General features: G+C 40.8%; 2 protein-coding genes across 2 annotated transcripts in view; both read left to right on the plus strand.

The window, feature by feature from the left end:
* Positions 1-369: 369 nt before the first annotated feature.
* Positions 370-5291, plus strand: bhmt (betaine-homocysteine methyltransferase). Its single transcript, XM_063478063.1, has 8 exons — positions 370-492; positions 704-836; positions 923-1035; positions 1166-1357; positions 2381-2528; positions 4165-4347; positions 4458-4686; positions 4773-5291. Exons 1-8 carry the CDS (start codon positions 469-471, stop codon positions 4951-4953), a joined length of 1203 nt encoding a protein of 400 aa, XP_063334133.1. The 5' UTR covers positions 370-468; the 3' UTR covers positions 4954-5291.
* Positions 5292-7883: 2592 nt separating this feature from the next.
* jmy (junction mediating and regulatory protein, p53 cofactor) overlaps positions 7884-14895 on the plus strand; it is a 30480-nt gene continuing 23468 nt past the window's right edge. Inside the window, exon 1 of the mRNA XM_063478062.1 lies at positions 7884-9275. Coding sequence (XP_063334132.1) covers positions 8406-9275 — 870 coding nt within the window. The 5' untranslated portion in view covers positions 7884-8405. The remainder of the gene's footprint in view (positions 9276-14895) is intronic.

Genomic DNA, 14895 nt, shown 5'->3' on the forward strand with positions numbered 1-14895 from the left:
CCCAGTTGCCATTGACATAACATCATCAATGAGCATACACACACAATTCATTCAGCTCTTTCTTAAGCATAACTGACCTACAAACACAAAAATTAGGCAGTGCTGCCTGACCCTGTGTGTTCACTTACCCGACCTGTCCTTACACAAACACTCACTGCGAAAAATCATTTTAGAAAACTTTTTTTTCATAGGTAATGGTTTCAAACTGCCTATAAAGGTTAGATTTAGACTTTTATTCCTCAAAAGTGATCAAACAACGCCTCTGCACAGAGCCGAGATTTTACGGATTCTGCGCCGTCACCAACAACAACAATATCAGAAGTGGAAGAGGGAGGTGGTATTCGGGTGACATCAGGAGCGACACACCCATCTTGGATTATAAATGCAGCGTGGATGCCGTAAGCGAGCCTTTTCCAAACACAAGACTCTGCTGCTGAGAAGTGTGAGGCGGTCACTGCTGCAGTAATCATGGCACCAGCGGGAGAAAAGAAGGTAGGAGGGCACTCCGATCAGTCTTGGATGATGATTGCGCTGCACAAGTTGATTTTTGTTTTTGTTTATTACGTTTCTCGTCATGTTGCATGATTAAAAAATGTAAAGGGCGCTCTGAACTTGAAGCAGCTTGTGCGCGCTTCATGCAAGGAAATGGGTGTTGTGCAGCTCTCTGTGTGTTGTTTTGATTTGCGTGTTAACTTCACGGCAGAACATTTTGGAGCGCCTGGATGCAGGAGAGGTCGTTATTGGGGACGGAGGCTTTGTCTTCGCCCTCGAGAAGAGAGGTTATGTAAAAGCGGGGCCGTGGACACCTGAAGCTGCTGCCGAGCACCCCGAAGCGGGTAGGACTCTGCTTGGTCTCCGTTTAAAGCTTAAATGTTGAAGTTCCAGTTTTGTGGGTGCTGAATGGGGGGTGTTGTGGTTGCAGTGCGGCAGCTGCACAGGGAGTTCCTGAGAGCTGGTTCCAATGTCATGCAGACGTTCACTTTCTATGCAAGCGATGACAAACTGGAGAACAGGGGCCAAACTCTGAGCTTCACCGTGAGTTTGTTTTCATGTGCAGCTGCTCTGAGCTCTCATCGGGCATGCAGAGGGGTTTAAACGGACTCAAAACATGAAAGTTGAACTGATTTATAAGTGGTTTAAAAAAAAAAATTCCTTTCATCCACAGGGACGCCAAATAAACGAAGCAGCTTGTGACCTGGCCAGAGAGGTGGCCAATGAGGGTGATGCTCTGGTGGCAGGTGGAGTCTCTCAGACCCCGGCATACCTCAGTGGCAAGACCGAGGCGGAGGTCAAGGCCATCTTCATGAAACAGATCGATGTCTTTGTCCAGAAAAATGTCGACTTCTTGATTGCAGAGGTATGCCATAAACTTAGACATTTCCTTCTGGAAACTTAAAGCAACTTTTGATAAGAGATCACTTAGGTCAACATTTAAAGAGATGACCCTGAACTAGAACTGTCTCGGTGCAGATTTGGGAGTAAAGCAAAGTTAACAAAACCATTGCAGCAGGTTAGACTATCATCTCTTCTTCTCCTGTCTCTGAATGACTTTTTTAATAAGGAAACATTTTCAGCTTGGGCATCTTTGAAATTAGAAATTCATTTATTCATGCATTTATATATTTTATGTCTATATATTCATGTAATTCCCCTCTCGTAAGGTGCTTAACAACTCTCAAGAAGTCTGGAGGGGGTGTTACACCATGTCATTGTATAACTGCTCACATTTCAGTGTCTAAATGCTGGAGCCCAGGTTTACTGATGACCACTTCATATATTTTTTCCACTTAGACTTGGGAAAGAAAGTAGTCCCTGTGAGTAGCAAAGTCACCTCCCTTGGTTGCAGACACGGCCCTTCTGTTTGCTTAAATAGCACAAGTAACTGAGATAAGTGACTGCATGCCTTTATGGACCGGTATATTGAATTCGGGTGCACAATAATCTCATTCTGACATTTCAGGGATACTTGGCTATAGTGTAGCATTTTTTTGGACCTGAGCAGTACTGAGCCGGTCAACAGTGAGATATTAAGTTGTTGTTGACCAGCTGTTGACTGTTTTGCTCCCCCTTTTCCTTTCTTTCTTTCTTTCTTTCTTTCTTTCTTTCTTTCTTTCTTTCTTTCTTTCTTTCTTTCTTTCTTTCTTTCTTTCTTTCTTTCTTTCTTTCTTTCTTTCTTTCTTTCTTTCTTTCTTTCTTTCTTTCTTTCTTTCTTTCTTTCTTTCTTTCTTTCTTTTTTAAATTTGCTTGACCAGAAAACCAAAAAGATTGACCAAGAAAAGCTGCAGATTTCTGTAGCGCTGAGGGGTACTAAAGAGCTTCCACAGCAGCTTTAAACTGTTTTAGTAATGCAGCAGTCTTTACGTTTTGTGCTTCCTTGCAGTACTTTGAGCACGTGGAAGAGGCTGAGTGGGCAGTCCAGGTTTTGAAGTCTTCCGGTAAGCCAGTCGCTGCGACTCTGTGCATTGGACCTGAAGGGGACCTGAACGCCGTCAGCCCCGGAGACTGTGCAGTCAGACTTGTTAAAGCTGGTATGACAATTTCCCGCACGTTGAGTAACAGGAATTTAAGAAAAGTTTACTTTAAAAAAATGTTTAATCAACAATATTATTTAATTTTGGCGCCATTGTTTGATGTATATGAAGAAACTCAGCAGAGTTTAGAGAAACTACCTGACAACTAATGTTTTGGTAGTGTAACTGCAGAGCAATAGATGCATACATCAGTGGTCACAATTGCAGAATGTCTTCTTGTCTAAATGATGCAAACCCTGTTGCATGTCATTGAAGCTCTTGGATCAGGTCTGATAAAAGCAGACTTCAAATTCATTATCGCGACTTCATAGCTCAAACAGCTGCACACAGTTCTGCCTATGAATAACTATGAACTATGTTGAAATGTCTCTTATAAACTTAAGGCTGGTTTGTTCGTACTCCAGACTTCTCCTGGTAACTCGGTCTAGAGTATTACGATGCGTCTTCTGTAAAGAAAGCCTGTGTGCTTAAAGTTGTTTCCTGTAATGAAACTCTATAGCATCTTTCATTCCCCTCTCCCTGCCTGGTAAGAACCCACATTTGTGGTCCACACACCTCCTGGTACGGTGAACCACGTGGACAACATACAGTGTATTCAGTATCTTAATGGGGCCTCAATGTCGTATTCAGAGCTAAGTGCACCTCATAATGGACTCTCTTCACAGCTGCTTTTTTGTCACACTATGGTAAATTCAGGTCAAGCAGTTTAAAATGAACTGGTCTTGTTCTGTGTAGATGGACCAGTCAGGGTGTAGTGCATGCTCCACACTGGAGGGACACAGTGGGTCTGTAATTAATATTATCCATTGCACTTGTTTACCCTCCTGGGAAACTGTTCACCCTGTTTTAGTGCTACATTATGCTCAAGCTTGTTTTTGGACCTGCTATCTTCAGCTGACATGTGGGATTCAGTATAATTTTCCCATTGGCACATGTGGAAGCTTTGCGCCAGTCTTTCTTGTTTCCTACATCAGATGCTGGCAATCTTTTGCTCACATTTAGCTGATCTACACATTTCCAGAAGACTAATTTTAGTTGGTTTGGCAACTGCTCAGGTCCTATGTCATATGGCATATAGTCTAGCAATGCAATCAGGCCTACCATGGGTATGTCATACAAGTACGCATATTATTACGCAACAGCACTGCAAAACTAAATGTGGGTGTTTGGACATCTCGTTTTGTCATGTGGGGAAAAAAAAAAAAATCAAGACTTGCAAGGTCTGCAAAGTGTCTACGTTTCAAAATATCTTGACTTCTGATGTTGTTTTTGTGGTCCAAAACTTCATTTGTCACAATCTCCAAATACACCAAGAAAGCATTTTTAGCATGTTAGTGGTATGGACCTGACATCTTAAACTCAATGCACGCAGTCTGTATTCATTTGAAGTCTTAGTCTGTGTTAATGTTCAGTCATTAGATTTCCTGTTAAAGCCACTGTGTAGATCAGATTTTTGCTGCCATCCAGTGGTGGTATGAACAGATACTGAGGCAATCAGCCATGTGCACTGATACGACACATCCAGCATTGAGCTGAAACCAACATGGATTGCTACCATTTCTCACAAGAATTTTCCACAATCTCAACAATTTATTGCCTCAGTTATGATCTGTTCTGCACATCTTCTCTGTAGGTGCTGATATCGTTGGCATTAACTGCCACTTTGACCCAGAGACTTGTGTGAAGACTGTGAAACTGATGAAGGAGGGTGTGGAGAAGGCTGGGCTGAAGGCTCACTACATGTCCCAGCCACTGGCCTTTCATACTCCGGACTGCGGCCGCCAGGGATTCATCGACCTGCCGGAATTCCCGTTTGGTCATTACCTACTTTAAAAAAAATTAAAAATAATTAAAAATAAAAAATTCTCAATCCACATAAAAAAAAAAATTGAAGAAATCCTAAAAAATAAACTCCTCTTCCAACAGGTCTGGAGCCAAGGATCCTGACCAGAATGGACATGCATAAATATGCCCGGGAAGCATATAATGCTGGGATTCGCTACATTGGAGGCTGTTGCGGATTTGAACCGTATCACATCCGTGCCTTGGCTGAGGAGCTGGAAGCTGAGCGAGGTTGTCTTCCTGCTGGATCTGAGAAGCATGGCAGCTGGGGTAGTGGCCTGTCATTGCACACCAAGCCTTGGGTTAGAGCTAGGTAGATGTTATTTCAGTTTTTTCAAAGCACCTCAAGATTATAGCCACTGTTTTGTTTTCGGGACAGCTTGCCATTTCTCTTTTTAGGGCCCGCCGTGACTACTGGGAGAAGCTGAAGCCCGCCTCTGGCCGCCCCTTCTGCCCCTCCATGTCCACACCTGATAGCTGGGGAGTCACCAAAGGCCACGCTGACCTGATGCAGCAAAAGGAGGCTACCTCCAAGGAGCAGCTGGAGGCTCTGTTTGACAAGGCCAGCCAAGGCCACTGAGCTCCTGTCTGAGGCCTTTGACGAGGAGAAGCAAAGGGGTGGCGTGAGAAGGCATACTCACACATTCCCCAAAGTTTATGTACCAAAAAAGATCGAAATGCTGAAGTTCTTTCTTTTTTAGGACCATTTTTACTCTGTGAAAGACTGGAATGATATGCTTAACCTTTGAAATTGGCTTTCCAGACTGAGCCATCACAGTGTTATTATGACCATCACAACTGTTTAAAGAAAAAAAGTGAAATTACTGTATTACAAATGTACAGTTGTTTGTGAATGCACCCAAGTAATGTCTTAATGATGTGGGCAGCAATAAACGACAAACGGCAACAAAGAAATCAGCACTGGTGGTTTTGTTCCTTGGAAGGGTCATTTGGACTACGTCCACACTAGCCCGGATAGGGGAAAACGCCGTCTCAGGGTGGATGGGAGGCCAAAACAGAGAGAAAACAATGCGTTTTCAAACGAAAATGCATTCATATGGACATAGCCTTACCTATAAAAGTCAAACTTCAGGAAATGGTGTGTTGCTTATCACCTAAAATAGGTTTTTGTTTTTGTCGCACAGATGCTCAACTGTATTGAGGTCTGAAGAATTCGGAGGCCCAATCAATCCTTAAATTAATTGTTGTTCATCCATTCCTAAACCTTTGGGGGTTTTTTGTGTGTGTTTGTTTGTTTGTTTTTTGTGCCCTTTGTGGCAGGACATATTATCCTGCTGAAAGATTCCACAGCCATTAGGGAGTACAATTTCCATAAAAAGGGTGTACATGGTCTGCAAGTAACATCCACATGGATGGCAGGACCCAAGGTTTCCCAGCAGAACATTACCCAAAGCATCACACTGCCAACTGCTGGTTTGCCTTCTTCCCATAGTGCAAATTTAATGTCTGAAGTTGCTATGTTGCAATTAAAGTGCTTTTTCACCCTTTTTGACATGCACATAAATTTTTGGATTCAGAGTTTGAAGTAAAATTAAGAAGTTTTATCAGTTTGGTTTAACAGTTAATAACTTCAGTACAAACCAGCAAAACAAGGACAAAGTGCAAAGTTGGTGCAGGGCTATTTATTTGTTGTTTAAAAAATATATATAATTTATATCTTACTTTTCCAAGAGGATAAATGATGCAACCGGTCTCAAAGTGGAATATTACAAGTTTTTCTTTTTGTTTACACCTTAACTATAGAAATTAATGAGCAGTAAATAAAGTGAGGTCAAAACAGGGACTGTGGCAGTGTATGAGAGGTGCTATTTTATTGGAAAGAGAACATGCCTTAGTGGGTGAGACCAAATGTGAAACATCGAGTCAATTTAACAGATTATTACTCAGACATCAATGTGCCTATTTCCATATAAGGGAACAATCTACGAAGCTCTGTAGAGCTTATCTGTTTTTAAACCATGGAAATCCAAAGGGAGTTCTGGTTTCCTGTGTTTATTAGGCTGAAGTATTCTTTCCGCACACTGACTCAACTGATCCAAATTTTAATGGCAATAATGCATGACCTTCACCTGGTGAACTACATTGAAATGTCTTTTCAATGTGTTTTCACATGATTTACCAGAAGAGGCAGAGAATTAAAAAGCAGGAAATGCATTTATTTTCAGATTACTTTCCCCCCTCAAATATAATAAAAATAATAATAATAAAACAACGAAACGTACAAAAAATACAATCAATGCCAATATTTCTGCCGTTGATTGTATTTTACATTCATATTCACGTTTGAGATTTGCCTCATTGTACTTTGAATCCTCGCACATCTTCCATCTCAAGCTTACTGTCAACAAAGGCTGGCATATTTCTACAAATACTCTGCAGTGACTAACAGAACTGAAGTTTGCACTCAGAGGAAATCAAAAGTTGAAGAAAAGATTGTAAATATAAGTCAAGCACCAGCAAGATTTTGGAAAAGGCCCTTGGTAAACTAACCCACTTGGTTCTACATACAGTTTTGTGGGGTTTTTCTAGTAGCGTTAAAACCAGCATAAAGGTAATCTTTGCTCCACTCTACGTTTTTTTCTAGTTGCTAGATTGATTTTAAAGTTGCATACGAAAATTAACTTTCTTAGAGAATAAATGGTGCATAAACCTGTTTTGACCCAGTTCGCTTACCGTACGCAGTCTGGCACTAAACACGTTCTGTACGTATTTGCGTCATGGATTTGCCCACGTGCAGATGTTTATGCTCCTCGTGCACGTATGCAAGTAAGGAAAAGAGACAGAGGAATAAAGATAAAAAAAACAAAAGAGTACAAATCGTAATGAACACTTTTTAAAAATTAACCACGTAAAGTTACTGAATTAAAAAGTAGTTTGCGTGGAACAGTTTTCTGTATTTGTGTGCCGTTTGGTTTATTAAGCTGTTAAAAGAAACGGACTGTTATGTTGCCTTCAAGGGTTCATGTGGAAAAAGTGTACGCGTAATAAAAACGTTAAACTCTTTAATGTAATGAACAAAACAGTTTAAGGATGTAGTATGTACAACTGGACTGTGTTTAAAAATATCCAAAAAATAAAAAGAATTGTGAAAAGAATAAAAGTTTGTGATAGAAAGACATGTCACGCTTAATGCATCTGATAAAATGTTAGGCTTTGCATTGCTTTTTAATGATAAATTGATATATTTCACGCTCGCATGGTATAAAGAGAGACTAGCGGATATAGTTAACCAGCATTAGCATATTATACATTTTATGCATCATTAAACGTCTTTTAAAATGCATATTATTGGGATTGTTTTGTAGAGATAAAGAAATATTAGTCAACTAACTAACAATTTGCTCAAAGATCGTTTTGCATGTCAGTACGGTATCGACATTTTCTAGGAGCATCATATTTACCATTTTCATCGTGGAGATGGAATGCAACACCGGAGGGAGGGGGGTTTCACCAGTTAAATCCCTCCCCGGACAAACACGCACGCACCTTCTGCTTGTAAACAGAAGCTCACACGTGACATCGAGAGCCGATGTGCGTCGCTCGACGGCATTGTCTGAGAGCGGACAAAGAGCTGCACATTCAGACAGCGCGAGCATCGGGCAGGTGAGCGGCCAGGTGTCATGGCAACGGACATTAGCTGCAGCAATATGAGGCCGACCTCTCTCCTTCGATTAGACCGCGGTGTCCGAGTACGTTTGGCTGCTTGAACTTCTTCATGTCGGAATCCCAAATCCGACCATTTGGAGGAGGGACAACGACGTTGGCTGCGCTTTCGGCCGCTCACACGCAACAGACAGCGGGTTAACAAAGCAAGAAAGCCTTTGTGTCATCTCTTAATCTAGCTCGTCGGTTTGTTCGCTGTAGCTCCGCCAAATCTTACTTTATGGTTTTTTTTTTAAATGTGGGGTCTGCTGTCGGTGGCTACGAGTAGCATTTAGCCTCGACATCAGGGAAGATTTTTTTTCTCTGGCTAACGCATATCTAAGTGTCTTTTTTTACTGGCTGGATGAGATGTCATTCATCATGGAGGATAACTTGGAGTCCGGATGGGTGTCCGTCCGGCCCAAAGTCTTCGACGAAAAAGAGAGACATAAATTTGTTTTCATTGTGGCCTGGAACGACGTCGAGGGAAAGTTCGCCATAACCTGCCACAACAGAACCGTGCAGAGACGGAGCACTTTACTGGACGTCGACTGTGGCCCAAACGCTGGGCTTCCTCCCACCGGTGCCTGCGTGGCTGAAAAACACACAAAAAGTCCCTTCACGGCGAAGAAAGATGGAGTCTGCCAAGTGGGTAAAGTTAGACCGCACTCTGTCCCCAAAGGGAAACCCGCAACAAATGCTAACGCAGACAGGAAGACTTTAAAAGCCGGTAGTTCAAAGTCATATGAGTGCGTAAGTCACACTTTAGGGTCATGGGACGTTGTGACACCCAAGATAACGGATATGGAGATCCTGGAGCCAGTGGATGTCATGCTGTCTCCGGATGATGCAGACCCAGGTGACATCGAGGCCAGTAACCGCGAAGACTTCAGCTGGGCTGGACTGTTCTCCTTCCAGGAACTGAGAGCAGCCCACCTCCAACTATGCGCCGTCAACTCGGACCTAGAGCCTTGTTTGCCCTCTTTCCCGGAGGAGCAGTCCGGCGTGTGGACTGTCCTTTTCGGTCCGCCCGGGATGTCACAGCGGGAGACGGACGCCCTGTGCTATCAGTTGCAGGTGTACCTGGGTCATGCCCTGGACACCTGCGGCTGGAAGATCCTCTCACAGGTGCTTTTCTCAGAGAGCGACGACACCGAGGAGTACTACGAGAGTCTGAGTGAGCTGAGGCAGAAAGGCTATGAAGATGCTCTGGAGAGGGCCAAAAGACGCATGCAAGAGGTGAAGTAACTTATTCAGGTGTCATGAAATCTGTCTTGCTTTTAAATAAAAGCAGGGAATCAAGCTTTTTAGTACTTGATGATGTGAGATCTGGTAAGTACACCCTTAATGGCAGCCTAACATTACATGGAAAGGCAGTTTTTTTTGTTTTTTTTTTGGGGGGGGGGGGGGGGGGGGGGGTTCTTTGATAAACGGGGCAATTTTGGTATAATTTTAAGTCATGGGCTGCTGGTTCTCTTCCCTCCTCTTCCTTTGTCCCCCTCCACTCCTGTGATCTACCATCTGTTGCTGCACATTCACAAGCCAGTAATATGATCTGGTCTGGCCAGACATTACACTCCAGTTGGCTGAACCATTGGAAGGGAGTTGCATAGAAAAACAGGAGAACAAAAAGAGGTGGAGTTACAGGAATGATGTGTCACCACAGCTGTCGAGATTGCTTCAGTGTAATCCTAGACAGATGAAGGTGTATATTTAGCCCAGCTATGTTACTATATTTCATGTCTGTAGCTTGACGTGAGTGGCAAAGCAAGGTGAAGTGCCAGATACTCTATAAAGGTGTAAGTTATGGTCATAATAGTAGCCTCAGGAAAAAAATGTTAACCTCCAGAATGTTTTAACTGACTGATGCACCAAACCAGTAAACAGCTGGTTAACAAGGAGCAAGGAATACTTAATTACTTTAGTGATTCATATGTGACAGGGCGCAGCTTCAGAGGATACAGGGATGAGTTTTGTTTGAACTTGTTTTATTAAAAGAGCAGCAGTCATTACATACAGCTCTCATCAGGTGTTTAAAATCTAGTCGGGAAAACAGTTGTTAGATTAATCGATAATGGAACTAAGTGAAAGATGGGGCAGCTCTTAGTAGCAGCAAAGATGACTGTCTTCCTTTGATGTGTAATTAGTGTTATTTGTTATTTTATCCAACACACTCATGTGGAAGAACTCCTCAGTTACTAATGCATAACAATAAAATGTAATCTAGCTCAAATCATAAGCTGCAGCCTCAAGTTGGAACACTATAGTGTCAACAACAGATGTAATATTTACTCTGTTTTATTGGATCGTACTTGTTCCCAAGTTTCCAGGTTCAGTCATGATGAACTTTGACTTTAAGTATGCTGAACTGGTTCCAACACTTTCAGGGCTGTAGTTGGTTTAATTGCGTGATGATATTGGAAGAAAAGGAGGGCATATCATTTTACCTCAGGTAAAGTTTACAGTTTTTTACTATAAAGATATGGTAATTTTATAGTAATGTGCTTCGGAACTCCACTAATTATGTTGCTCTATCCAAGCAACAGAAACAGAGACATTTTTACTTTTTAATCCTTACCAAGAATGATAATTTTCATCAGATAAAACAATATTTTGGCTTTTTGACCTGTATAGTAAATAAATGACTTGACTGCATTACATAGAGCCCTTTAAAATGCCAGTTTATGTCATTTTTTTCTGATTTGGCATAAACACTGAATAGCCTGTCCTGATTGTTTGGTTTGTCTGGAAAAGCTTCAGACTGAAAATCACTGCTGTTAATAATTGTACTTTGACACTTTCCCAGTTTTTCCTTATCTGTGGCCTGATGCCATATGAAATCCAGCTTATCGCCAGGGGACCTGACATGTTGCGAGTTAATAGTTACATTTTAACATCTTTTTGTTGTTCTGCAACTTGAAAAATCACACTATAGTGTTTACTATAAAATCTAAGCCACAGGTATCATATAAGAGTCATTCTATCTCAGATCAGAACATTTTCTGCTCAACCACCTCTGATTTGCCTGGAAATGTTATGGTTTAAAATTTGCACATATATAAGGCTGTGAAATTATAGCTCCATATATCAAATCATTTCAAAGGTTTTACTTGTTTATTTTTGGAAAAAGGTGTATTGACCTACGTCCAGTATGTTTTTTGTTTGTTTGTTTTTTTTTTCAATTTGAACATGACTATCTCAAAAGCTAGTAAAGATGAAGCCTTTAAATTTTCACTGGCCTCTCAGATACTTAAAAATGTAGTATTTCCTGAATTGTAAACTGTTATATTTGACAGAATAAAACCATGTAGCCATATGTAGTCACCAAAATGAGGAAAATATGACAATTTCTTCCATAAAAGCAAGAATATCAGTAGATTGTGCAATAGAAATTATACTGTTGTTTATAGATGATACTCTAATTATAACATTGAAAATAGTAGAGTTTTATAAGTCAGGTTTAGATTATAATATATTGCGAGGCAAAGACATAAGTACTAATGTAAAGTTTTTCATTTGTACAAATAAATAGAGCAAAACAATAAAGAGCAATGAAAAAGAGATTAGTTGCTTGTTTCATGTGTGTAGTCCTGTAAGCCCAAGTTGTCAATGTCTATATAGCGATTGGTAGTCTGATAAAACAGTCAAGAAGGAATCGGGCAATCAACATGCTTATCATTTGAATAAATGCAAATATATGTATCACATATATTATTGTTGTGATATATATGAAAAAGCAGCATCTTTGCATTTTGTAATTGTTCGCTCAGTGACGTTTAAATCTGTACAACCATTGTGAGTTTCTGACAGTTAAACTACTCCTCTGGGTGGTTTGAAATTCAGGCCTAAATGTGTACAATAATCAAGTTTCTCTGTCTCCTTGCTGGGCGACCTCTTGACCTTTGCATGTTGAAGGTTAACATGGCTTCTGCGTGTTTTGTGTACGCCCACAGTTTGTTTGTTATGGTGAGTCTGCATGTTTGCCTCAGGCACAGCTGTGTTGTTAGTCTGCTGTACAGTTACTGAACGGAGCAGTTTACTTCATTCACATTTATGTATAGGGGTATTTTATATTTTGTGTCACTCACATCTTTTTAGTTAGATTGCTTTTCATGTCCAATACCAGCAGGCAATTGCTGTTTTGCCTGCTGGTATTGTCTTGTTGTAGCTTAAAATGGGAACACATAGAGCTGAAGCTGTACTGTTCTGACAATTGTTTGTCAGAGCAACTCCTCAAAAATAAGTAAAATAATAGTTACAATATACAAATTATTGATATTAAAAATGTATCTTAAACGTTGTGTTTAACCAGTTGACATTACCTCTGTTGATTACAGGTGGCATTACTATTTTCATCCATCACTACATGAAACTTTTGTGCCGAGAAAGCCAGAACCAATCAAGTTGCCTGAAAGATTTAGGCCTGAGGTCTGTTGATTGACGACTCCTGAACAGCATTCAGTTTCAAATGAGCTTTAAAATCCAGTCTCTGCTCAGTCAGGGCGTTCTCTTCCTGCCTCACATCTCAATTAAAAGGCAGAAGGGAAACTGCTTCAGCAAGACTGAGCAGATGTAGCAGCAGCAAGAGTAAGTCCTGATGACAGAGCTGGTATACTGCAGCTATACTGTAGTGCATATTACCAGGAATGTCCCTGTAATTATTATGTACTCATTTCACATTGGAAGGCCTTCTGTTTAACAGCAAGGCTTAACATAGGTTTTATGTTTATTCATTTGCAAACGGCTTTAAAACATGCATATTTATCCATAGCAGACAAGCAAACACACACACAATATACTCTTAGTGTGAGACTGGTATAGAATAACAAGAGTAAGAGCAGAACACAAATGAGGCATAAGCAAATGATATGCAAACTAGTCAGAGTAATAATAAGAGGCACTTAAAAGAGAGCAATGCCTGAAATCCTGGATGGTGCCTTCAGCTGTGTGCTTGATGTCTGGGTACACACTAAAATGGACCAAGCAGGGGTTACAGTAATTTTGTCTTACAATGTGAAATAATAATTGTTAGCTTTTAAATTTGTCAAACAACAAAAAACTATGATCGCAGCAGTTGAGTACAGTTTTAATGAAAGTTAATAGGATTGTTCTTAAATGATGACCTTTTGGATGTGGTGCATGGGGATTCTAAATGCTCAACATCACACTAGGCAATATCAGACTGATGTTCAAACAAATAGTCCAGTTCATTTGTGCAGTTTTCAGCATAATTTATTTTCCCCACAGGAGCAGTAGTTCATGTGGCGGGCGGGCGGGTGTGTGCGTGTGTGTGTGTGTGTTAGACAAAGCACTTAGAGGCATAGATAATAGCGTTGTATCAATGTGTGTGATAGGGTGAGTGAGACTTGTAGTAGAGAGTGATTTGAGTGGTCAGCTTGAGTAGTAGTTATACGAATACCAGTCCATTTATTTCCCCACAAAAAAGTCCCATTTAATTACATTATAAATGTGTAATTACGTTATACTGGTAGCATAATCTACAAGAATGTAGCATAATTTATTAGTAGATTTATATTTCATATTATAAAACTGTATCTGCAAAAAAACATGGTAACAATAACTTAAAACTAAATGCAGTAGGGTAAATGTTGTCCCCCTTTTTTATGGGGTGAACATGGCTTTCCATTGGTGGTGTGTTGGCAGGCTGTAGGAAGCTACGAACAGCCCGTCTACCTGCAGAGAGCGTCTGTTGCCAGATGGAAGCAGTCCCCAAAGTATGTGGTACAATCAGTCGGTGGGCTGCTTCAGCTTTTGATGTTTTTGACCCTTCAGTCAGCTGTGGAGAAGAGTAAAGTTATAACACACAAAGAGCTGAAGTGAAATAGATATCTCTCAGTAAGGACACCTGAGCTACATGCTGTTGGGTTTTTGGAGGACTGCACAGGAGCATGATTGTGTAGGTTGACAACACCTCTTGGTAGGCTCACTATAGGTAATTAAGGACACATGTGCTGTACCATAAAATAAGCATTAGACGTATCCCTGCATGCTACAGGCATGTCTACTAGAAAGCAACGGGGTTGCAGCTGTTAGCTCAAGTAATCTTAAGATCTGTCAGTTTACCTGCTTCTTTTTTTTCTGTCAGTGACCAAACAGGCCAGCAGCAGGCCAACCAGCTTGCACAGTATACTGTTTAACTGGTCCCAGTTTAAAAAAGAAAAAGAAAAAGAAAAGCTTAACACACCTACACACCTGACAACATTCAGTTCATCATCAATATAATGTCACTTATGGTTAGGATTGTAATGTGATGATGAAAAATCAGTTATTAAAATAGCAGCCCATGTATTTTTCTGTTCATTAACTTGTTGATTAATTGGTAATTGCCCAAAAACTAATTAAGACATTGACTTTGCACAAAGCCAATTGTATTAAGTAATACAATTGGCTTTGGAGGGCAAGAGCAGCAGCTCTTTGCCTTAAACTGTTCCCAACAAATATATCAGACCATTTAAATAACATCACTGCAGGAAGTGAAATTGTTGCATTATAAAAATAGGAATTGTAAAAGAAAAATGTGCAAGTCCAGCTTCAGCGACTTATTCTAAAATTCTCCAGTCTGAATTAGAGTCGGCTCATTTAGCTCAGGGGCTTTCCTGGCTATCAGTGGCTGCAGGGGGTGTACGGCTGGGCACTGGTTTCCAGGGCTACCCAGAGCTAAAGTAAACAGTAGGAGCAGTGTTGGAGCTGAATCGTGTAGTGTCTACCCCAGTACCCACTGTGGAGGGCTTTGGAAACTCAGCCCACAGTTAATATAGGAGTCTCTATTCATATCTATCTGTTTCTGCAGAGCGAGATCACTTTATTCACCACGTTGGATGACGATTGGTGTGGTGGT

The sequence above is a fragment of the Pelmatolapia mariae genome, linkage group LG7 (genome assembly GCF_036321145.2).
Source record: "Pelmatolapia mariae isolate MD_Pm_ZW linkage group LG7, Pm_UMD_F_2, whole genome shotgun sequence".
In the NCBI taxonomy this organism is placed as follows: domain Eukaryota; kingdom Metazoa; phylum Chordata; class Actinopteri; order Cichliformes; family Cichlidae; genus Pelmatolapia; species Pelmatolapia mariae.

Coding starts and splice junctions, on each gene's coding strand:
- bhmt (XM_063478063.1), top strand. CDS start 469: ATGGCACCAGCGGGAGAAAAGAAG. Junction 1,358..2,380: donor TCGACTTCTTGATTGCAGAG/GTATGCCATAAA, acceptor GCTTCCTTGCAG/TACTTTGAGCACGTGGAAGA. Junction 4,687..4,772: donor AAGCCTTGGGTTAGAGCTAG/GTAGATGTTATT, acceptor TTCTCTTTTTAG/GGCCCGCCGTGACTACTGGG.